Source organism: Tiliqua scincoides, unplaced genomic scaffold (genome assembly GCF_035046505.1).
Source record: "Tiliqua scincoides isolate rTilSci1 unplaced genomic scaffold, rTilSci1.hap2 HAP2_SCAFFOLD_114, whole genome shotgun sequence".
NCBI classification, from domain to species: domain Eukaryota; kingdom Metazoa; phylum Chordata; class Lepidosauria; order Squamata; family Scincidae; genus Tiliqua; species Tiliqua scincoides.
The window spans coordinates 18,684-41,057 of NW_027101366.1; the positions used below are offsets into that span (position 1 = coordinate 18,684).

Consider the following 22,374-nt stretch of genomic DNA (forward strand, 5'->3'; position numbering starts at 1 on the left):
CAGCATGGCAGAGCAACAGTTCCCCCCCCCCAACCCCCCACTAGGTTTTAAGCAGGGGTTTGAGTTAAGCTGCTGGTTTAAAATTGCCTATCACTAAATGCCTCTCCAGGTGGGACTTGTTCAATATGCCTTCTGGGAGCCTGGCAGGCCCTTGTGCGCCGGCTCACTTGTTTTCGCTTTCCTCGGTGCTCATTGTACTTGCAGGGGCTCCCATGCAAACTCCAAGCAGGACTAAACAAACATCTTTTTGTGTGTCTCTTGATTGCAGGTTTGTTGGCAGAATTAATATTTACCGGGGCAACCAAGAGCCAGTAGCCAGGTTAGTCATCCCTTTCGGTTTGTTCCTCATTGCTGCAGCTTATTGATGGGGTTGGTGGATCATTATTAATTAACTGGCCTCCTGTTGCCAGAAGGCTGTCGCTGACATCAAACGCTCTAAGGTTTGACCTCTCTTTCCCCTGCTTAACGTGGTGAGTATTTTCATGTCGAGTTGGCAGAACCCGCTTCGTAATCTGCTTCAAAATGGTAGGCTTCTCCCACCCCCAGTTTTCTTTCTGAACAAGCTGGTAGCTTTTCCTAATGCATTTAGAATCGCAGATTCAGAATGCAAAACGCATGTCTAAAATGACTCAATATTCCCTCTTCATTTTAGGGCGCTGGGTCCTGAGAATCTCTTGTTGAAAGGAGCAACATTAAAAAATACCAAGTGGCTCTATGGTGAGTGCTTCCTTTCTCTCACTGATTCCCCTTTCATTTTCTTCCAGGATCTGATCATGGGCCCCTCTAGTTCAACCTGGACTGGCAACATCTCTCCAGGGTTTCAGGCAGGAATGCTTGCTCTTCCCTACCTGGGGATGGTGCTATTTAAACCTCCATGAAACCTGGTCTTTCTCTTCTAGCTCAGATTCCTTATAGGGCTGTTGCTTATAATTCACAACTTTGACTTCAGCATTCTGTTTGTTCCCACTGTTCCACCAAGGAGTTTGCATTGTCATAAATGGCTTCCTCCCCTCCATTATCCTCATAGCAACCCTGCGAGGTAGACTAGGCTTCGTGGGGATTTTAGACAGGGCAGTTCCTGTGTTTTGCTGCAAGCCATCAAGAGTTGAGTGAGAATTAAGTGAGAGTTGAGTGAGTTGAGTGAGAATTAAATGAAGAACTGATCTGTCAATGACTACTAGTCCTTAACCAGCAGGCTGTCTGAATAGCAGCTGCAGTAGAGCAATGATGGGAGAGAAGCCTGCCTTGCTTTCCTGCTTGTAGGCTTCCCGGATGCAGCCTATGGGGGAACTGGATGCTGGCCTAGATGGGTCTGGGACTACATCCAGCAGGGCTCTTCTTATGCTCTTAGGAGAATCCATGAATCTGTGAATCAATCCTTGCTAACTTCCTCCGAGGAAAGCTGGGCTTGGGTTTGCGTGTCTGTGACGAGTTACTTTTATTCTACAGGAGTTGCTGTTTATACTGGAATGGAAACCAAGATGGCTTTGAACTATCAGGGCAAATCGCAGAAACGCTCTGTTGTTGAAAAGTAAGTGAGCCAGGGATTTTTCTTTTTGTCATCTCAGAATCTCTTTGGTGCCTTTTTTTGCAGGGGGGGGGGGAGGGAGGGCATAGCCCTCAAAGTGCTATAGGAGTTCTTCCCTTCCCACAACCTTGTGGATGAGTCTACGTTTTCCTACCACCTTCCAGGCGAAATGGCTTCTCAAAAGTGGCTTAAAATTTTAAGCCCAGAGAGAGAGAGAATAACCATCTGGGCTATCAGAGTATTGGAATGGTGGCCTCTTTTGATCCCTGGCATCCCAAGTCCACGTCCAAAGCTCTTCCTCCCAAAGGGATGGGCTGATGGTGATGACTGCGATCCACGGAAGCAGCCAGTCACTTAACAGCTGTGTTTGGGTGATCCATTCCAGATGACTCTCCGTCTAACTAGTGTGGCTTGCCGGCTCGTACCATGAGCCAGGAAGCCTCTGTCTCAAATACCTCTTTGTCTACAACTTTATCCAGTTTCCTTAGCCTTGGTTTCCCCCATCTGCAATATGAGAGTCATAAAACCGGCCTACCTTACAAAACTGTTGTAAAAGTGACTGCAGGCGAATGCATCTGAAGTGCTGTGAATGCTCTTGAGAAGTTGCATCAGCCCTGCCGTTTCTGGACTCTTATTGCCAGTTTTGCAAGTACAGTTGGCCATCTTTATCCTTGGATGAACATCCACTGATTTGAGTGTGGACGCTCTGCCCTGGCTCAGAGGGGCTCCTGGATCCAACTGGCTTCTGTTCAGGAGGTGTTCTGAGGCTGGGGAAGGTGAACTTCGGCCTGCTGCTTCCGCCTCCTCCCCCCAGCCTCAGAACACCTCCCAAATGTGACCAGAAGTTGTGGACATGAACTGCAAGTGACTTCTGGTTATGTCTGAGAGGCATTCTGGAGACACTGGGAGGCCGGTGCGACCTCTGGACGGCCTGGCCCCAGGTGAGTCCTGAACCCCGTGACCCTGGACCCCTGTGGATTTTATTATCCATGGGGGTTCGTGGAACTGGTTCCCCTGTAGATACCAAGGGCCCACTGTAACTTGTCTACTTAAAAATAAATAAATGAAAAAGTGCGAACTGCTTGTCTCAGTCTTGGTGCACTCTGTAAGTTTAATGCAGGGGTGTCCAAAGTTTTTGGCAGGAGGGCCACATCATCTCTCTGACACTGCGTCGGGGGGCCGGGGAAATAAATAAATAATTTACATTTTAAATTTGAATAAATTTACATAAGTTTACATAAATGAATATATTAAAGATGAACTTATATGAATGAATGAAGGTCTTGCGATAGCTCAAGGCCTATAAAAGGCCTTGCACAAAGCAAGGCTGGCCTTTCCTTTGCTGCTGCTACTGCATCACAGACGTGAAACAGCAAGCAGTGGAGGGGAGTCCACATCCCACACGAGAGGTCAAACAGTCGCCCTCATGCTGAAAGCAGTTGCATCAGGCCAGTGCAGGCTCCAACTAATCTCCGGAGGGCCAGAGGCTCATTGGGGACTGGGGGCTCCCTGAGGGCCACATTGAGAGGCCTCGAGGGCTGCATGTGGCCCCAGGGCCGGGGTTTGGGCACCCCTGGTTTAATGCAAGGAGGGTTAGACGTGACCTCATAAATGGGGCCTCCAAATCTGGGATTCTCTCTTGCTCCCCTTTTGTCAAGAAACACTTTATGCTTCTTTACTCGATGTTAAAACGGCTGCAGTTTTTTTGTTATTTGTTGTTGTTGTTTTGCTTCTGACCGCGTTCGACTTTCTAGGTCGATCAATGCTTTCCTGGTTGTCTACTTGTGCATTCTCCTGAGCAAGGCCGCCGTGTGCACTACCCTGAAGTACATCTGGCAGAGTGTCCCACACAACAACGAGCCCTGGTACAACCAGAAGACCCAAAGGGAGAGAGAAACTTTCAAGGTACTGCTGAGCTTTGAGGTTTGCCTCTCCCGTTGCCCTTATCCTCCCGCCCTTGCGAACGGTCAAAGGAGAACGTGGATGGTGGCGCAGTGATTCTTTCTTCTCCTTTTTAGCTCTTAAACATGTTCACAGATTTCCTGTCCTTCATGGTCTTGTTCAACTTCATCATCCCCGTCTCCATGTACGTGACGGTGGAGATGCAGAAGTTCTTGGGCTCCTTCTTCATCACCTGGGACAGAGAGATGTACGACGAGGCAAGGAAGGAAGGGGCCTTGGTGAACACCTCTGACCTCAACGAAGAGCTTGGCCAGGTTAGAAAAGCCCTCCCCCTCCTCACAATCCCTTTCCCAGCTTAAGTGGTGAAGAAGCCATTCTAAGATACATGTGCGACTACATTGTGCACTTGAAGTGTTAGGCGATGCTCCTTTTCAAAGCACATGCTCTGTATAAGGTCCGTCCAGTTGGATCAGATCAAAGGTCCATCGAGTCCGGCATTCTGTTTTTTTTCCAGAGGGGGTCACCAGCTGCCTCTGGGATATCGATAGCAGGACCAGTGGCATAGTTAAGGGATCTGGCATCCGGGGGTGAAACCCCCAGGGCCAGGTGCTTAGAACGCCACCCGGAAGAGACCAGGGTGGTCTGAGGCGTGAGGAGACCTCAGAAGGCCTCTGAATGGCACACCCTGACAACCCCCCAAGGTGTCGTACCCAGGGTAATCGATCCCATGCCCCGCAGATACACCACTGAGCAAGGCACAAAGGTGGCAGCCCTCTCTCACTGTTGCTTCCTAACAGATGGCATTCAGGGGTAGACTGCTATTGAACCCAAATAGCCACCCCGACTAACAGCCATTCATAGACCTATCCAGCCTCCTCTTGGGCCACTCTCTCTTGCAGCCTAACTTACTTCACAGGGTTGTTGTGCAGATAAGGACACAGCCCCCCTTCTTTTTTCTTAAGTTCTTTGGAGGAGGGATGGAATAAAAAGGTGGTGTGATTAAAACATCCCACAAAACAGTCCGTTAGCTTTTTCAAATCCTTAACGCTACTGGCAGAACTGATGGGCCAGATTCTGGTATTCACACCAACAGGCTGTGCGTAATTCTTTGTTTTGTTTAGAATGAATTTTTTTTTTTGGTAGCAGTTTTCCGGGGCTCAAAACGGTTTAGAGAACAAAAACAAATTAAATACTCTGGACAGCAGGGAGATCTCTGCAGTCTCAGAAATAAGGCTTCAGTAGAGTCAAGTTAAAGTCTTCCAACCCCTTTGAAATGGAGGAGGAGAAGTAGGTGTCCAAAATGTCCATGGGGGGGGGGGAGTTCTGTCATGCTGAAGCAGTGACCAGCAAAGCCCTACTGAAGTGTTTGCCGTTTATTGACTAGCTGTCTATATACTTCTTATTGCGGCCTGTGCTTTGCTAGGATTCAATTGCTGGCAAATCTTTAACAGGGTTAGATCTTCTTGGAAGTGAATCCCAGATGCATCTGGCGCCCACCAACCCCGAATCTTTGTGGCAGCTCACTGCCCCGATTTACTATCTCATTCCCTTTTCACGTGGGCCCTGTGTTTGTCTCTACTTTCCTTCGTGAGAGCAGCACAACTAGGAATGCGCATTTAACTAAAAGTCAGCTGAGAGCTCAGCTTGGTTGTAGAACAATTGGGATGAAGCTGATGGAGCATGGACGTCTGTGTTGCTGTCGACATCACTGCTGTCGGAGACCGTTAAGCCAATCGGCGGTGGAGGAGTTGATTTCCCAGCCTCCGTAAAACCTGAGACTGCCAGGTTCTCGTGTTCCTTTCAACACAGGATGATTTTTCTTTTTTTTTGGTTTGCTCTTTAAATATGTATTAGTGCTCAAGATTGATCCTTTGGGGCTCCTGAGTGCTGGGTGCTATAATTAGCCCTCGCTAAGCGGGATTTTCATGTTCGTTGCCATGCAGTGAAACGTCAGGCTTTGAATCTGTGCAGTGTGCGTCAAGCTATCCTCTGAGCGGTTCTGCTTTTAATTTAAAAAAAAAAATGCGCGGACAGTGTAGCAGGCCACCCCACACGCAGGCACACAGGGTTTCGTTGTAGGATCAACAATGGGTGGACCCTGGGTGAAATGGGCCACCTAGCTGACACCCTAAAAGCAAACGAGGGGTGTCTGTGACATCAAGGGGTGGGGGTTGGAGCCTCAAATGTCCACCCTTGGCTCTGTCCTCCACATATAAGTTGAAGGCAAATTTATTTATTATTTATTTATTGGATTTGTAATCCACCTTTCTCCCCGAAGGGCACCCAAGGCTGCTTAACAGCACTTTAAAATACATACAAATGCATAAAACTATACAATAAAACAGGTAATAACAATAAGACCAGCAGCAATAAAACCAGCAGTACAGAACAAATGTGGTCATGTCCTGTGACAATTTGACATTTCTGAGGAGGAAAACGCGTTTAATTTTTAAACCGCTTAATGCTCCATCAGGTCGATGCCGTCACCATTTCCTTATAAAGTAGGGATGACTGAAACGTGAGCAGACTGTGCAATTTCTGTTCTTTTAGAGGGCTGCCACTGGAACTCTGAAACGCTTGAGTTTTGGTTTCAGGTTATTTTTTTCCCTTCTTAAATTAGAACATGCCGTGCAGGCCACAGAACGAAGGGGGAGGCTTTTAGTTGCAGTTAACGAACTGTTGCATTTACATATGGAGACGTGCCAGCTGAGATGCTTGACTGGGTGACCTTGAACCCAGTCACCATCTTTCGACCTTGCCTACCTCGCAGGTTGGTTGTGAGGACAAAAGGGTGCCTGCCCCCTCCCCAAACTTTTTGGAGGAAGAGATAGGACATGAGCATGGGAAGAACATAAGAAGAGCCCCGCTGGATCAGGTCAAAGGCCCATGTAGTCCAGCTTCCTGTATCTCACAGTGGCCCACCAAATGCCCCAGGGAGCACACAAGACAACAGACACAACCTGCATCCTGGTGCCCTCCCCTGCATCTGGCAGTCAGAGGCAGCCTACCTCTAAAACCAGGGGCTTGCATATACCTACCATGGCTTGTAACCCGTGATGAACTTTTCCTCCAGAAATTTGTCCAATTCCCTCTTAGAGGCATCGAGGCAAGATGCCATCACCACTTCCTGTGTTAAGGAGTTCCACAGACTAATTACACGCTGGGTAGACTGTGGAACACCTTGCCACAAGAAGTAGTAATACCAGAAGGAGTAATATCGGTTGTTTTTGCTCATGTCCTACTTTTAATTTCCTTCACTGGGGATATTTTTGACTGCCTAGCCCACTTTTCTGCCCAGAGGCCCAGAAAAGCGTCTTTTCCCAAGATTCTCACTACTCACTTAACCAGACCAAGGAAATCCGATTAGTAGAGGTGGATGAAAATGGTAATAGTGAAATAAAAACCCATAATATCACTTTCTGCACTTCTCATTTTTGTAAAACATACACACATGCCAAAAGGTGAAAAAAAATAAGACAATTTGGTCTTTATTTATTTATTGGGAGCGGGTTTAGGGGTACTGACTAGCTGCAGCTACTGACTATACCAACTATATCACCTACCTAGTTAACTTTTATATTATAATTATGATTCTTTTAAATATTGGATAAAAATATATAATACCACTTTCTGCACTTGTAACTGAAAAATGCTGAAATCCATGAATGAACGAAACCTTTTTCTCCCACCTGTGCCGATCGGTCAACAGCCCGTTCCTTTCAACGTGGACGAATATCTTAGTCACAAGAAAGAGGACCTGTGACCTTGGCTTAAGCAGCAGTATCTTTGGGTGGATTAGAGCTGACCAAAGCTTAACACTTACGATAAACTGGCAGAGCGACACCTGGGTCTTGCTTCAGGCCAGCTGAAAGTGTCATAAACAGCCAGAGAATCGAGCATCCCAGAGGCCTTCTCGAGGCACCATGATCAGAAGAAAGGCAAGGCAGAAACACGGGTGCAAGAACATAGCCTGTTCTGCCGTTCCCTAAAGTTTTATTTAATAAGAGCACAGGTATCAGAATTGCAGTGCACCACTGCTTATTCGATGCTGTGTGTCCAGTAACAAGGAAATGATTTATCTTCGGTGCAAAAATAAAAAGTAACCACGGACCAGAAGATACCGTCCTGCCAAGCAACAGGCTCAACCCCTTTCTGTTTTCAGGTGGAGTACGTCTTCTCGGATAAAACGGGGACTCTGACCGAGAACAGCATGGAATTCATTGAGTGTAGCATTGACGGCTACAAGTACAGCGGGGCCGTTTCAGAGGTCGATGGGTGGAAGGGCGACAGGAAAGCGGACGAGGTAAAGCTGCCCGGGAGATGCTGATGGTTTCAGGCAGGAAACGGGAATTTTCTTGGCATTGACCTGAGTTCTAGAATTTAAAAGACCCCAGAGATTGCCAGGTCTTGGGGGCCCCCAGTGTTCTTAGGAGGGCAATGGGGAACAGAGGCTTAAAATGTAGCTAGCGATCGCATTTTGTCCTAACCCTGGAGCATTTAAGCTTTCACTTTTTTGGCTGTGATGAGCGTGGGTGGCTGGTGGCCAGTCCACCAGAAAGACAACCATGGGTCAGGCATATCATGGGAACCACATGTGTGCCCAGCCGGTGGTGTGCCTTGGGGGGGGGAATGCATGGGCCTGGTTGTGTCTTAAAGGGGTGATCAGCAGCTGGATATCTCTTCCCCCTCCCTCAAAAAAAAAAAGCATCTCTCTGTTGCCGCTTAGGGGCAAAATTGATAAGTTGAACCTGGGGCTGGTGACCACCAGGCTTTCTAGAAAACTGCTTTTGGGGGTGGGAACTGAGACACTGGCCCACTACCTCAAACACAATAGCCCTCCAGGTAAACAGTTTGCTGATCAGAAGTTGGGGATCAGAACTCTTGCCTGCCTCTTTTTCTAAGAAGAGGCATTCCCGTGAGAGGGAAGGAGGAATGCCAGTTCTAAGAAGGTGCCTTCCTTCTAAAAATCTGCAGGATTGGGGGTACCTTTCTTTAATTGATTTTTTTTTTAATCAACTCAGCATTGTAGCCATAGTTCTGTAGGCACAATAGACACAGAAACCTGGTTGCTCTCTAGCTAGAAGTAGCTGTGTGGATTGACCCTGAATCTCCTACCCTCTTAGCCTGGAAGATGCCCCCCCACCTGCTAATGCACTCCTTGTCCTTTCTGACGTCCCTTTTGCAGAGTCGAGAGCAACTCTTCCTGCGTGCCCTGTGCCTCTGCCACACCGTTCAGGTCCGACGGTTCGATGAGGTTGACCAAGGAAAGTTCTTTCTAGGCCAGAAGGAGAGCTACGTCTCCTCTTCTCCAGATGAAGTCGCTCTGCTGCAAGGAGCTAAAAAGTAAGGAGGCTTCCCAAAGCAAACCTCTCTTCGTTTCTTTGCTGCTCCCCTTTTTTTAATTGAATGGCCGGCAAAGGTTCTTTGTGGCTACAAATACTTCCACGGGGATCAACCCAACACTGAACAGTAGAACCAACTACTAAACTTGACCCACAGATGTTTTGTGGTTACTGGGAAGTCCAGTGATTGGCTTCAGTGGGCTTTGACCGAGTCCTGCAGTACCAGAGGTCACTGGACCAAGGAGGGGATAGCAAATGAAATGGCCCCTCTTCCAAGAGAAAGGGCTACCCTCCTGGTTAGCACGTGACATGGGTCCTCTGGACATGGCGTGCCATTTCTGATCTTGCCAAGACCACCCAATGTGTTACTGCCGCTGCCTGGAACGCAGGCTCCGTTGGCAAGCCAGGGGGGGCGTTTACACTGTGTTGCAGCACCTAAAATACTGTGCCTCCCCCACCCAGCTATGCTACTGTCTTGGAGTCTTCTGTGCTGATATATCAGCCTTTGGGCCTGTTTTCTTACTGCATTCCCTTCGCCCTCATTCCTGAACAGTTAAGGAACGCCGGAGGGAGAGGGAGAGAAGTTTCTTAAATCTGGAGTTGGCTGTTATATGTAACTTTCCCCAGGCACGATGCTGCTGCTTGATGGGACCTCCCTTGTTGGTCCAGATTTTTCATAAAGGCTTATCTTGGCATGTTTACATATAGCACCCAAGTGCCTCTTTGTGCCCTGGAGGTGAATCACTGGGACAGAAGCCTCTACATGTTCCAGCTTGGGGTGGGAGCAATAGCAACACTGCAGGATAGCCAAACTACATGTAGAGGGAGTCTTCTTGTCCACATGGGGGGGGGGCAGGTGCCAACTTTTCTGGAGCTAGGTCCTCCCTTGACCAAGCTGTTCAGGGAATGGACCTTTCCTCACCATGGCATTGCTACTCCTATACATTTGGCGACCTGAGTTAGCTATTAGTACTTTCGATCCCAGCAATTTTCAATTTTTTTTAAATTCTCATGGCACGCTGACCTCTCCAGTCCTCTCTATGGTCTCTGCCTTTTGTGATGTCACTTACACCTTCCAGGAGACTCTTCCAGGTTCTGCGGCTCTGTGTTTAGGGCAACCGTCTGTTGTAATGAATTGTCAGAGCCGGAGGAGGAAGAGGGACAGGCACTTTATGACTGTAGACCGGGGAGCCCAAACTTTTTGGCAGGAGGGCCACATCATCTCTCCGACACTGTGTCAGGAGCCAGGAAAAGAGAGAATTTATGTTTTAAATTTGAATAAATTTGCATAAATGAATATATTAGAGATGGAACTTATATGAATGAATGACGGTCTTGCAATAGCTCAAGGCCTATAAAAGGCCTTGCACTTCACTGCAGCTGATGCAAAACAGCAAGCAGTGGAGGAAGCCCTCATTCCACAGCTCACGCAAGAGGTTGAACAGTTGTCCTCAGGTTGAGAGCAGTTGCATTGGGCCAGCACGGGCTCCAGCAAGTCTCCGGAGAGCCAGAGGCTCATTGGAGTCTGGGGGCTCCCCGTGGGCCAGATTAGGAGTCGACGAGGGCTGCAAGTGGCCCCCGGGGTTTGGGCACCCCTGCTATAGACAGTGACCCTTGAAACTGAGCCAGTTTTTCAACAATTTTTTTTCCCCAAACACCCACAGCACAGTAGTTGAAAATTGCTGCTCTGTCCTAGAAGCAGAAACAAAATGAAGGCATCCACTGGTTTCTTGAACCTGCCCCTGCAATAGGTGGTGGGCTTTAAATCTGCTTTAAATCCTCAAACAAGTGGTGCGGTATGGGGGTGTGTGTGTGTGTGTGTGGTTTTTTTTTTTTTATTTTCAACGCCCTTCTGTCCTTTTTGTTCATTGACAGGTATGGTTTCACTTTTCTAGGACAAGAACAGAACATCAGGCAGGTACGGAACCAACAGCATCAAATTGAAAGGTAGGCCCCGATGATAGTGTTACGTCAAGAAGGTCCTTTTTATTCAAAGAAACCTTTTACTAAAGGGCGGGGTTGGAACTGCTGGGTGTTGAAGTAAAGATGGTGCCAGAGTCCTTGCTGACTCTTTCCTGGGTTCCTGCCTCCAGCAGGGATTAGGCCATGGATCATTAAGGCCAGTTCTGTTACAGGGAATGTACACACACTGTATGTACTCATTGCAAATTTCTCAAACCGAGTGCAGACCAAGCCGGGCTCATGTCTTGCATCTGTTTTCCAAGACACTTCTCCTGTGTGACTTCCAGCTCCCGCTTGACATCTCCAAAGTATTTTGGCTGCACCTGTTGCAGAGTCCTTGCCTTGCAGTGTTTGCTTTGGCTCAGACAATTTTGGGGGTGAAGTTATAGCTCAGTGATCAAGCCCCTGCTTTGCGTGTAGAAGGTCCCGGGTTCAATCCCTGGCCACACAGGACTGGGAATGACTCCTGCAGGGCTGCCTTCAATCAGCTTGGATAACGTGAGGCTATGTTGCTCAGTTGTCTGACTCAAGTTTTAGATGTCCTAGCAATGGAGAGCGGACCAGTGGCTGTTTTTTACTGGAGAACAGACTCTGCGACCTACAGAAAACTAGCTTCCCAACTCTTGTTGGCATTGATTTCCTTTCATAGGGTTTGGGCTGCGGTAATGTGGTTGGGTGCGCGTGCCCGCATACCCTGAGCCCTCTGTCCCCTTTTTTGTCTTAAAAAGGTATGAACTGCTTCACGTTCTGGATTTTGATTGTATCCGTCGCCGGATGAGTGTCATAGTGAAGGATGGAGATGGTTAGTTTATTTATGCATTTGAGAAATTTATATCCCGCCTTTTCCATGCCAGAGCAAATGCCTGAGGTGGCTTACAAAGCTCCATCATAAATGTATAATGTATCACAACAATAAGTAAAAAAAAATCAAAACAGAGCATTAAAACAATGGCTGGCAACCTTCAGTCTCGAAAGACTATGGTATAAGCCTACAGCACCCGGTATTCCCAGGCGGTCTCCCATCCAAATACTAACCAGGCCTGACCCTGCTTAGCTTCCGAGATCATGATATAAGCCTACAGCACCTGGTATTCCCAGGCGGTCACCCATCCAAATACTAACCAGGCCTGACCCTGCTTAGCTTCCGAGATCATGATATAAGCCTACAGCACCCGGTATTCCCAGGCGGTCTCCCATCCAAATACTAACCAGGCCTGACCCTGCTTAGCTTCCGAGATCATGATATAAGCCTACAGCACCCGATATTCCCAGGCGGTCACCCATCCAAGTACTAACCAGGCCTGACCCTGCTTAGCTTCCGAGATCTTGGTATATAAGCCTATAGCACCCGGTATTCCCAGGCGGTCTCCCATCCAAGTACTAACGAGGCCTGACCCTGCTTAGCGTCCGAGATCATGGTATATAAGCCTACAGCACCCGGTATTCCCAGGCGGTCTCCCATCCAAGTACTAACGAGGCCTGACCCTGCTTAGCTTCCGAGATCATGGTATATAAGCCTACAGCACCCGGTATTCCCAGGCGGTCTCCCATCCAAGTACTAACCAGGCCTGACCCTGCTTAGCTTCCGAGATCAGACAAGATCGGGAGGTAGTGTTCAGTATAGGGAGATGGCTGGCAACCTTCAGTCTCGAAAGACTATGGTATAAGCCTACAACACCCGGTATTCCCAGGCGGTCTCCCATCCAAGTACTAACCAGGCCTGACCCTGCTTAGCTTCCGAGATCAGACGAGATTGGGCATGTGCAGGGTAACAGTTGCTGCATTTTAACATTAAACACTAAAACATCAAAACAAGGCAATACAAAACAAAACCCAACACACATTGTTGAGCCGTGGGAGTGGGGGCGTGGGAGACAAATTAGTCCAGGGAACCTTGCAAAAAAGCCATGAGGAAGAGGGTGGTTTTTAGTACCCCTGTAAGTGAGTTCTATAATTACGGTGCCATTACTAAGAAGACTCACCACCAAGCCGCCACCCCTCTAACTTGAGAGGCGACACTTGAAGGAGAGCCCCTTCAGAGGAGTGGGCTGGAATGTATGGGAGAGGGCAGTTCCTCAGATAGACCCAAACCCCGAAGGGCCTTAAAGGTCAATACCATGGGGTTAGTTGAAGCCCCCCCCACCCGTTTCTATCCCCACCTTGCCAGCGACAACTGATTAATTCTCTCAAGTGTTTTAAGAGTTGCATGCCTGGGTTTTTTTTTTTTTTAGAAAGGATATACCTGTTCTGCAAAGGAGCAGACTCTGCTATTTATCCAAGGGTCCCCGCAAGTGAAGTGCAGAGAACAAAAGCACACGTGGACCATAATGCCTTGGTAAGTGAGCGGACGCAAACCTGGGCGCTGGGTGCGATCTGTAGATCCACGTCGCCCAACTGTGGCCGGTCGTTCGGTTGAAAACCTTGTCTGCGTTTGCTCGCTCCCTCCAGGACGGTTATCGGACTCTTTGCGTGGCCTACAAGGAGATCTCGGCAGCCGACTTCCAGGCCATGGACTGGAAAATTAAGGAAGCCACCATGGCCTTGCAGGACCGAGAAGCCAAGATGGGCTTGGTGTTTGATGAGATTGAAACCGGCATGCATTTGATCGGGTCCACCGCTGTGGAGGACAGGTGAAGCCGGGCGGGGGGCTCCTCAAGCGCAGTGCAGGCTAAATAATCTGTTTGCAGTGGGAGAATGGAGCCCAGCTTGGAGCCTCGTTCCCAAACCGTAGCCCGGACTTGAGCTTTATGGTGGAGGGGGGAGGGTGGAATCACTTAAGAGGCTTTCAGAGGAAAGCAGAACCCCCAAGATCTGAAACGAACGCAACGCGTTCCCACTAATCTGCTTTGGAGTACAAGCACATGGCCTGCGTTTTATGAAGCGTGTTGGCAAAGGCACTGAAAGCAGTGCCAGCTTTCCCCAAGGGAGTGCTTGCAGTGGGCTTCAGACTGTCAACAGGAGGGAATCCAGCGTGCATGCCCCAATCCAGTTCTGGCCGGTGGGCGGAACTGCCAGGACGCTGGTCACACAAGGAGCCCTCCTTGCACTGAAAGACCAGAGAAGGATGATGGTCCATGCCTGCCAAAGGGGCTCCTGAAAGTGGACTTGGTAGCTGCGGCCAACCGGATGTAAGCCATCTTGCTGATCCCAGCTGCCTTTTCCTAGTGATTCAGCACTGTTTTTTCTTACATTGGCTCTTCTGTTTGCTAAGCTTAAAGCCTGTCTACCCCGCAGCCTCCAAGATTCCGCAGCAGAGACCATTGAGGCCTTGCACGCCGCGGGCATGAAGATCTGGGTGCTGACCGGGGACAAGCTGGAGACTGCCCAGGCCACGTGCTACTCCTGCCGGCTTTTCCAGACTGGCACTGAATTGCTGCAGCTGACGACGAGGACCGTGGGAGAGGATGACGGGAAGGAACCCCGGCTGCACGAGCTGCTGCGGGAGTACCATAAAAAGCTGAGCGACATGCCCCGGGGCATGAAAGGGTGAGCGTTTCAGAGGAGCCTGCTTGCTTGCCCTTTGGGGCGTGCACGTGCTCTCAGTTGCACAAGGCAACTGTTGGTTGCAGGAAGAAAGGGTAGGCTCCTGTTGGCACCGCTCAGCAACGATAAGATTCCAACCTTCCCCTCAAGACATAGTGGGAATGGAAAAGGTGCAAAAGAGAGCGACTAAGATGATTGCGGGGCTGGGGCACCTTCCTTATGAGGAAAGGCTACGGCGTTTGGGCCTCTTCAGCCTAGAAGAGGCGCCTGAGGGGAGACATGATTGAGGCATACAAAATTATGCAGGGGATGGACAGAGTGGATAGGGAGATGCTCTTTACACTCTCATGTAACACCAGAACCAGGGGACATCCACTCAAATTGAGTGTTGGGAGAGTTAGAACAGACAAAAGAAAATATTTCTTTACTCAGCGTGTGGTCCGTCTGTGGAACTCCTTCCACAGAATGTGATGATGGCGTCTAGCCTAGACGCCTTTAAAAGGGGATTGGACAAGTTTCTGGAGGAAAAATCCATTATGGGGTACAAGCCATGATGTGTACGCGCAACCTCCTGATTTTAGAAATGGGTTATGTCAGAATGCCAGATGCAAGGGAGGGCACCAGGATGCAGGTCTCTTGTTATCTGGTGTGCTCCCTGGGGCATTTGGTGGGCCGCTGTGAGATACAGGAAGCTGGACTAGATGGGCCTATGGCCTGATCCAGTGGGGCTGTTCTTATGTTCTTAAGAGGGTCTGTGTGAGCATTTCTGGCCCTCTGTGGCACGGTTGGCTGCTATATCTGGGCTCAGATGTATGATCTAACCCAGGGGTGTCAAACATAAGGCCCGGGGGCGAGATATGGCCCGCGGAAACTTTTTATGTGGCCTTTCAGCTGCTGTGTAGTGCTGAGGTGTTACTGCTGAGCATAAAAATTGGGCTCTCCCATATCTTGAAATATGATCAAGATTTGTATGTTTTCTCTTTTGTCATTTGCAGCTAATGAGTTCCTAAGTGGGGAAAAAAATGTTTGTTGTTGTTTATGACCCGTTTAATGACATCACTTCTTGCCTAATGACATCACCTCCGGCCCTCAGCAGCTATCGAGAACGCTATGTGGCCCTCCGTATGAAATGGGTTTGACACCCCTGATCGAACCCATAGATATTTATGTTTTCGAATTGAGACCCTGTATTTTATATATTTTATCATTGTATGTATTTGGCCCGGAAAAGTGGATCGTGCAAGTGTTAGCTAGTGCATCCCCATTTCCACCACCTTTGAGACTTTGCCAAATCTGGAAAGTGGTAGAATTTGCTATGGCGGGTGGTGTTCCATGGTGGCACGGTGGGTTAAAGAGGCAGCAGGATTGGGGTTGTTGGGCACTGCCACAGGGGAACATGGCAAGAGTGTGGCAGTGAGCAGATACCTCCTGTCATGAAACAGGGTCTCTGAAATCCTCAGTATTTTTAGCAACTGAGCACAAAGGCAGAGGTTCCGTATCAGTTGAACCGCCCTCTTCCATTCCCTCCCAGCTACTAAACAGCGAGGAAGTCCCCCTATGAGTCATTCTAAGCAGCAGAGAGAATCTGTTTGGATGATGAAGCTGTTTTGGCAGAAAGCAAGAGAGCATCATGCGTCGTCCCCAGAACAAAAACAGCTGCAAAGGAGGCAACCCTAAAAAACGGAAAATTTATCATCCTTCCATGCAAAGGCCCCAGAGTCCTGGTGCTCGCAAGTGCCCTGTCCGAAATCTGCATGCAACCCTAAGCACTGTCCGAAATGCATACGCAACCCCTAAGTGCTGCGCTTCTCTTTTAGGAAGTGGATCCTGAGCCACGAATACGGGCTGGTGATCGACGGGGCGACGCTGTCCCTGATCCTGAACCCTTCCTACGAGACCTGCTCCAGCCAGTACAAAAGCATGTTTCTCCAGATTTGCTTGAAGTGCACCGCAGTCCTGTGTTGTCGAATGGCTCCTCTTCAGAAAGCTCAGGTGTGCTTGCCAGTGTAAAGGTTGACCCCTTGGACAGTTATGCTGTCAGCCTAGCTGTGTCCTGCTGGGAGGGGTGTCCTGGCTTCGGTTTTTTTGGTGGTTGAGGGGGTATATCTTGAAAATCTTAAGCGGTCTTGAACCTGGAGGAAAGAGACAATGTTCAGGAGGCTGGTTGGCAACTTTCAGTCTCGAAAGACTATGGTATAAGCCTACAGCACCCGGTATTCCCAGGTGGTCTCCCATCCAAGTACTAACCAGGCCTGACTCTGCTTAGCTTCTGAGATCATGGTATAAGCCTACAGCACCCGGTATTCCCAGGCGGTCTCCCATCCAAGTACTAACCAGGCCTGACTCTGCTTAGCTTCCGAGATCAGACAAGATGAGGCACGTGTAGGACAGCCCTACTGTCTGTGCCAGACAAACCTCCTGCACATGACTGAAAATGCCTTCTGGTCACATCTAGGAGGTCCTGAGAGACACTCCAGTTGCGGGCTCAGCACCCACGGATATTGAAATTTGCTGATATGGTTGCTGATATGGTTCCGTCTCGAAAGACTATGGTATAAGCCTACAGCACCCGGTATTCCCAAGCACTCTCCCATCCAAGTACTAGCCAGGCCTGACTCTGCTTAGCTTCCGAGATCAGACAAGATCGGGCATGCACAGGGTAACAGTTGCTGTCAGGAGGCTAGTGATGTGGGATCGGGGGGGGGGGAGATGCATGGATCCCGTGAATTTGCGCTGTTTTGTGTGTCCTTTGTTCACTGTATGTGTATGTGTTTTCTGGGTTTGTTTGGTTTAGATTGTTCGAATGGTTAAGAATTCGAAGGGGAGCCCGATAACCCTTGCAGTGGGAGACGGCGCCAATGACGTCAGCATGATTTTGGAAGCTCACGTGGGCATTGGTAAGAAGCTTCTTGAAGCGCACAAGAGCTGTTGGCTTAGCTGACTAAGGGGGTCAGGGTAAGCGTGTCCAGCAGATGATGCCCGCTGTGGCGGAAGTGGGTAGAGAGGATTTCCCCCTCTCTTTTCATAATACTAGAACTCAAGGGAGGTGGGCGGGGGTGTCCATGCAGTCAGCCTGATAGGCAAGACATTCAGAACCAGTAGTGGAAAGTCCTCTGGGTAACCGCCAGAACTCACTGCTGCAAGAAGTCGTGGTGGCCGTGAGCACTGATGGATTCTGAAAGCAGCTTAACTCAGGGGTGTCAACGTCGTTTCATACTGAGGGCCAGACAGCAGCCATGATGCCAGCTGAGGGCCAGAAGTGATGTCATTAGGCAGGAAGTGATGTCATTAGGCAGGAAGTGATGTCATTAAACAGGTCATAACCCAAAATAAGCGCTTTCTCCTCCCTCAGGAACTCACTAGCTGCAAATGACAGAAGAGAAAATACACAAATCTTGATCAGATTTCAAGATATGGGAGAGCCCAATTTTCATGTGGGCTGCCCTTACAGCAGTAACACCGCAGCACTGCTCAGCAGCTGGGAGCCAGAGGGCCGGATAAAAAGCTTCCACGGGCTGCATCCGGCCCCCGCGCCTTATGTTAAAAACCCCTGGTTTAGAGGCTGCATGGAAAATGGGTCTATTAGCCAGAATTGCTGAATTAAACTTGGGTTCGGTGGCAGAATGCCGGGGAAAGCTGTGGCCTTTGTACCCTGCTTATGTCTTCTTCGAACAGCTGGCTGGACGCCTTGCCTGATAAACTCGACTGAGGTTCTCGCCCTAAAATTCAGCAAGATGCTGGGGTTAGTAAACGATGCTCTCTATGGTTTTTCTTTCCTTACCCATCCAGGGATAAAAGGCAAAGAGGGCCGGCAGGCTGCCCGAAACAGCGACTATGCCATCATGAAGTTTAAGGACTTGAAAAGGTTGTTGTTGGCACATGGGCATTTGTACTACGTGAGAATCGCGCACCTTGTACAGTATTTCTTCTACAAGGTAATGGATTCAGCAAGTCTCTTTGGCTGCCTGGTGGTTTGAATTCTGAGCAGCTGTTAACCCAAGCAGAATTTTTATGAGTTTCAAGAGAGGTGATTGGCACTCTGGCTGGTGCAAACTGTCTCATGAACTTTCCTTTCCTGACACTATAATTCCTAGTGATGCGCACATGTGCTGGGAAAGCCAGTATGATGTTGCAGTTCAAGTCTGGGGCTTGGACCCTTGAAGGCCTGGCTTTGCATCTCCACTTGACAATGGGGGTGTGTGTGTCTTGGAATTGGTGCTACAGCTGCGGACCAGTCGTCTGGGAGAGGGGGGTCTGTCTAGTCCTGTTGGCTTTCTGCTGTTTTATGGTTTTTCCTTGGCGCACAGTGTGGGATCCTGGGTAGTGGTGGGTTGGTTTATTTATGACTTAAAGGACTTTGGGTCCTCCATTCAAATGATGCTCAAAGCAGTCTGTTGCAACACAACCCCTGAAAGCCCAATTAACACACAGGTGCTCCATTGTTTTTAACTTGATTTTGTTCAGTGTGGGTGTTAATCTGAATGGCTGTTGTTTTGGTTCTGCTGTGAGTGTGTATGAGAGAGGAAGAGAGAGAATGTGTGTGTGTGTTTGGGCACCCAAGGGATCTGTAGAAGAAAGATAGGATGGATATAAATATTTTTATAAAGAGAAAGGAATCTCACTGGATGTCCCAGGGTCACCCCACACACTCTCAGTCTAGCATACATTGCAGAGATAAAATGGGGTTATCCCCCCTGCACATGCACTGACTTAAGTTCGTCAGAGGAAATAGGGCAGGATGTAAATTTGAGCAATAAACATGGGAGGCACTTACCATTTGAAGTGGTGACTCAGAGCTGACTTATTCTTCTCGCAGATCTCAAAATGTAGGTAGAGTTTCATGGAGAGACTTTTTTTTTTTTCAATGTAGATGGTTTAATTGCTCTTGGTTTCTGGGCCTTCTGCAAATATTTACCAGCTGGGATGTTCCTAGTAACTTGCTTTTTATGTCTTTTTTTTTTTCTTCTTCTTCTCCAGAACCTTTGCTTCATCTTTCCACAATTTTTGTTCCAGTTCTTCTGTGGCTTTTCACAACAGGTAAGTTGCAGCTGGCCAAATTGTTTGCAAGAAGGGAGAGAGAAATGGCCCCACTGCAGCTGTTTGGATAAATGGTCACTAGAGACTGCTGGGAGGGTGCTTTCAGCTTTCTGTGCAAGCCAGTATGTTTCTGACCCCCCCCTCCCAACAACAATGCTTGCCTTTATGGCTTTATTTTATTGGGTTTTTTCTTGCAAAATCAGGTCAGTCACCCCTCCCTGAACTATCTGCTGAAATCCCAGTCCCTCCTTTTCCCTGGGTGCTATTTACTGCTGTGTCTGAAGGGCACATCTTTGGCCATCCAAAGTCTCTCCTTCTCTTTGATCTTCTAGAGCAGCTATTTTTTCTGCCTTCTTCATCTCGTGGCACACGAAGGAGGAGCTAAAATTGTCAAGGCACACCTTTGGTTTTTTGGACAATTGATGAGGCACACCATACTGCTGGTGCGGGGGCTCACAGCCCCCAGTGGTCCTACTTATAAATGATCCTCCCCCAAACTCCTAGGGCACACCTGCAGACCATTCGTGGCACACCAGTGTGTCGTGGCGCAGTGGTTGAAAAGACAGTGACCCCCAACCTCTACTCAACACAGCCGGTCTTGCTTCTGAGTAGGCATGCCTAGGGTTGTGATGTTTGCTAATGGCTAATGATGCTGTGGCCCTTTTTATTCTCCTTGGCAACACTGCACTGCAGGAGACCCTTTTCCGTGGTTGCCACCTGTTTTTCCAGTGGTGGGGGGGAGGCAACCAGAGAACAAGCTCCAGTTTTTATCTTAATGTACAAGTTGGTTTGTGCAGAGGTGAGCACTTGGCACTCCTGCAACTAGAAATTCTGGTCTTGGGGGGTGTGGATATTCATTTTCTCTCTCCAAAAACAGAGTACACTTGAAGAGTTCCTTTTACTATCCAGGCATTTTGGAAAGCGGCATGCATTGAAGCACCACAAAACTTGCCTTGTTTCCGACAAAGGCCCTTGCAAGGGGCAGGTGCAAACGAAGGCTTCCTCTCGCCAAGAAGCTTTAGAAACTGTCTGGGTAGCTGCAGCCTTTTTTTTTTTTTCTTTCCAGCCTTGCTGAAAAGACAAGCTGGCTGGCAGCTGTTGCCTGGCAGGAAGTGTCTGTGAGCGCAATTTAATGGCTTTTGTTTCCTGCCCTTTTCACCCCGGCTACGGAGACCGAGGCTCGGGCCGCCCACTCGAAGCCTGCTTGCGTGGTGAATGGCCGGCCTCGGCTGAGCCGGCGCACCGACGGAGGCTCACAAGACTTCTGGTGTTCTGCCAGACCTGAGTTGGAGCTGGGCTGCGTGAACACCCTCTGCCCAGTTTTGAGGACCCTCCTTCGGTGACCGCAGTTTGCCAGGCTCCATTAATTAGCTGGACGGTCCCTTCTTAGAAAGCCACTCTTTCGCAGGCTCCTTCCCCTTTTTGTTTGTTCCTTCTGTTCGCTTTTCCCCTCTCTGTAAAAAAAGTTTGACCGTGGGCATTGCTGTGTTCATGTAACAAGTTGAACCTGTTCTTGAGACTGGGGTTCAGGTGACTGGCATGCATGCATAAGTGTGCGGTATGTCACAAGGGCGCTGTTCAGCCTAGCATCAAACTCTGCCCTTGAACTGAACCTGTAAAGTTTAGGGAAGTGGCTCTGGTTTGCTGAATTATTGCCAGCGGGTTTGAACTGGTCACTCAAGCTCATGAGTAGCAGTATTTATTGGGCCATGACATCCGGATTCAACGAAACTGGACTGCAGAACAGATCTGTGCAAGCCCAGTGGAACTTTTTGATTCCTTCCTCCTCTCTGAATAGATCATTTTCCCCCCCTAGACCAATGATTTTCAACCTTTTTCATGTCACGGCACACTGACAAGGCGCTAAAATGGTCAAGGCACACCACCAGGTTTTTGACAGTTGACAAGGCTAGTGGGGTTTTTGACAAAATGCTGCTAGTGTGGGTCTCACACCCCTCAATGGTCCTACTAATAAATGACTTTCCCCCAAATTCCTGTGGCACACCCGTGAACCACTCGCTGCACAGCAGCGTGCCACAGCACAGTGGTTGAAAGTGGCTGCCCTAGACTTTGGGGCAGGGGCCACCATGCCCTCCTGCTCTGTATAAAATACTATGTGCATTGATGGTATCGTATGCTATTTATACGCCCCTTTCCGTTCAGGCTCCAGATCCATTTAGGACTGTGTCCCCAGTGCATGCAGCGCTTTACAACAAGAATGAGTCCCTGCCCCAAGGAAGTTGCAATCTATAGCCCAAGATGGGAGGAAGGTGGAGGCAAGGGCAGACTGCCTGAACAGGGCCATATTTTCTTCTGTCATCTAAACAGTACCCCCCTCTACTGCTCTAAGAGGAGTGGAATGAGCTGCAGTTTGTCCAAATACAGAGAGTTTGTGGTTTATTCTGGAAGTCGTTAGTTCAAACAAGCCAGGATCCAAAACCATGCTGGGAACAAGCAACTATTGCCGGCTCCCCTTTTATGTCCTAACTTCTTTCCCCTCTCCTTGGTTTCCAAGCCTCTCTATGATGCTGCGTACCTGACCATGTTCAACATCTGCTTTACCTCGCTGCCAATCGTGGCCTACGGCTTGCTAGAGCAGCACGTCACCATCGACACCCTGATGACCTTTCCGAAACTGTATCTGTGAGTAGCGGACGCTTCCACTGTTTTTCTGGTGTTTGCTAATGCAGAAGGTGAGCAGGCCTGGCAGTCCGGAGACTGAACTGTGAAGCAGGCAGTGCCCCCCTTCCTGCCACAAACTCACCAGGAGGGACTTGGCAAGCCACTCCCCTCAGCCTCAGTTTCCCCCCATTCTGTAGTGCAGGAATGCTACTGCCCTTCCTTGTCGGGTTGTGCGTTAAGGGCTCCTGAAAGCATGTTGGGGAAGAGAACTGAGCATGGACCCTGAAGTCAATCCATTCTGCTGTCTCCTTTGAAGAGGCAAGTGGGGTGCAAACCCCCCCCACCCCGAAACTCCACTCCTTTCTCGATGTGAGGCTGTCTGGAAGGCTTCAGCAAAAGTCAGGCTCCAGGCTAACGTGGCTTGCAAGCAGTCCGAACTGGTTGTCCATCCAAGCAACTGAGAAGTGGGTGCTTGGTCCAAACTGGCCACCAGAGGCA

General features: G+C 49.1%; 1 protein-coding gene and 2 pseudogenes across 3 annotated transcripts in view; 1 reads left to right on the plus strand and 2 right to left on the minus strand.

Moving 5' to 3' along the window:
* The window catches only part of LOC136635868 (phospholipid-transporting ATPase IG-like), a 59,609-nt gene that overhangs the window by 14,950 nt on the left and 22,285 nt on the right, over positions 1–22,374 (plus strand). For all 3 annotated transcript variants that reach the window (XM_066610975.1, XM_066610977.1, XM_066610978.1), the window contains exons 8-24: positions 269–319; positions 653–717; positions 1,450–1,531; positions 3,283–3,433; positions 3,547–3,744; positions 7,593–7,733; positions 8,616–8,773; positions 10,648–10,719; positions 11,463–11,536; positions 12,966–13,069; positions 13,183–13,364; positions 13,969–14,220; positions 16,035–16,209; positions 17,012–17,114; positions 18,007–18,152; positions 19,195–19,254; positions 21,770–21,897. In XM_066610975.1, coding sequence (XP_066467072.1) covers positions 269–319; positions 653–717; positions 1,450–1,531; positions 3,283–3,433; positions 3,547–3,744; positions 7,593–7,733; positions 8,616–8,773; positions 10,648–10,719; positions 11,463–11,536; positions 12,966–13,069; positions 13,183–13,364; positions 13,969–14,220; positions 16,035–16,209; positions 17,012–17,114; positions 18,007–18,152; positions 19,195–19,254; positions 21,770–21,897 — 2,142 coding nt within the window. The remainder of the gene's footprint in view (positions 1–268; positions 320–652; positions 718–1,449; positions 1,532–3,282; positions 3,434–3,546; positions 3,745–7,592; positions 7,734–8,615; positions 8,774–10,647; positions 10,720–11,462; positions 11,537–12,965; positions 13,070–13,182; positions 13,365–13,968; positions 14,221–16,034; positions 16,210–17,011; positions 17,115–18,006; positions 18,153–19,194; positions 19,255–21,769; positions 21,898–22,374) is intronic.
* On the minus strand, positions 12,249–12,371 carry LOC136635872 (5S ribosomal RNA; annotated as a pseudogene).
* LOC136635869 (5S ribosomal RNA) lies at positions 12,401–12,517 on the minus strand (annotated as a pseudogene).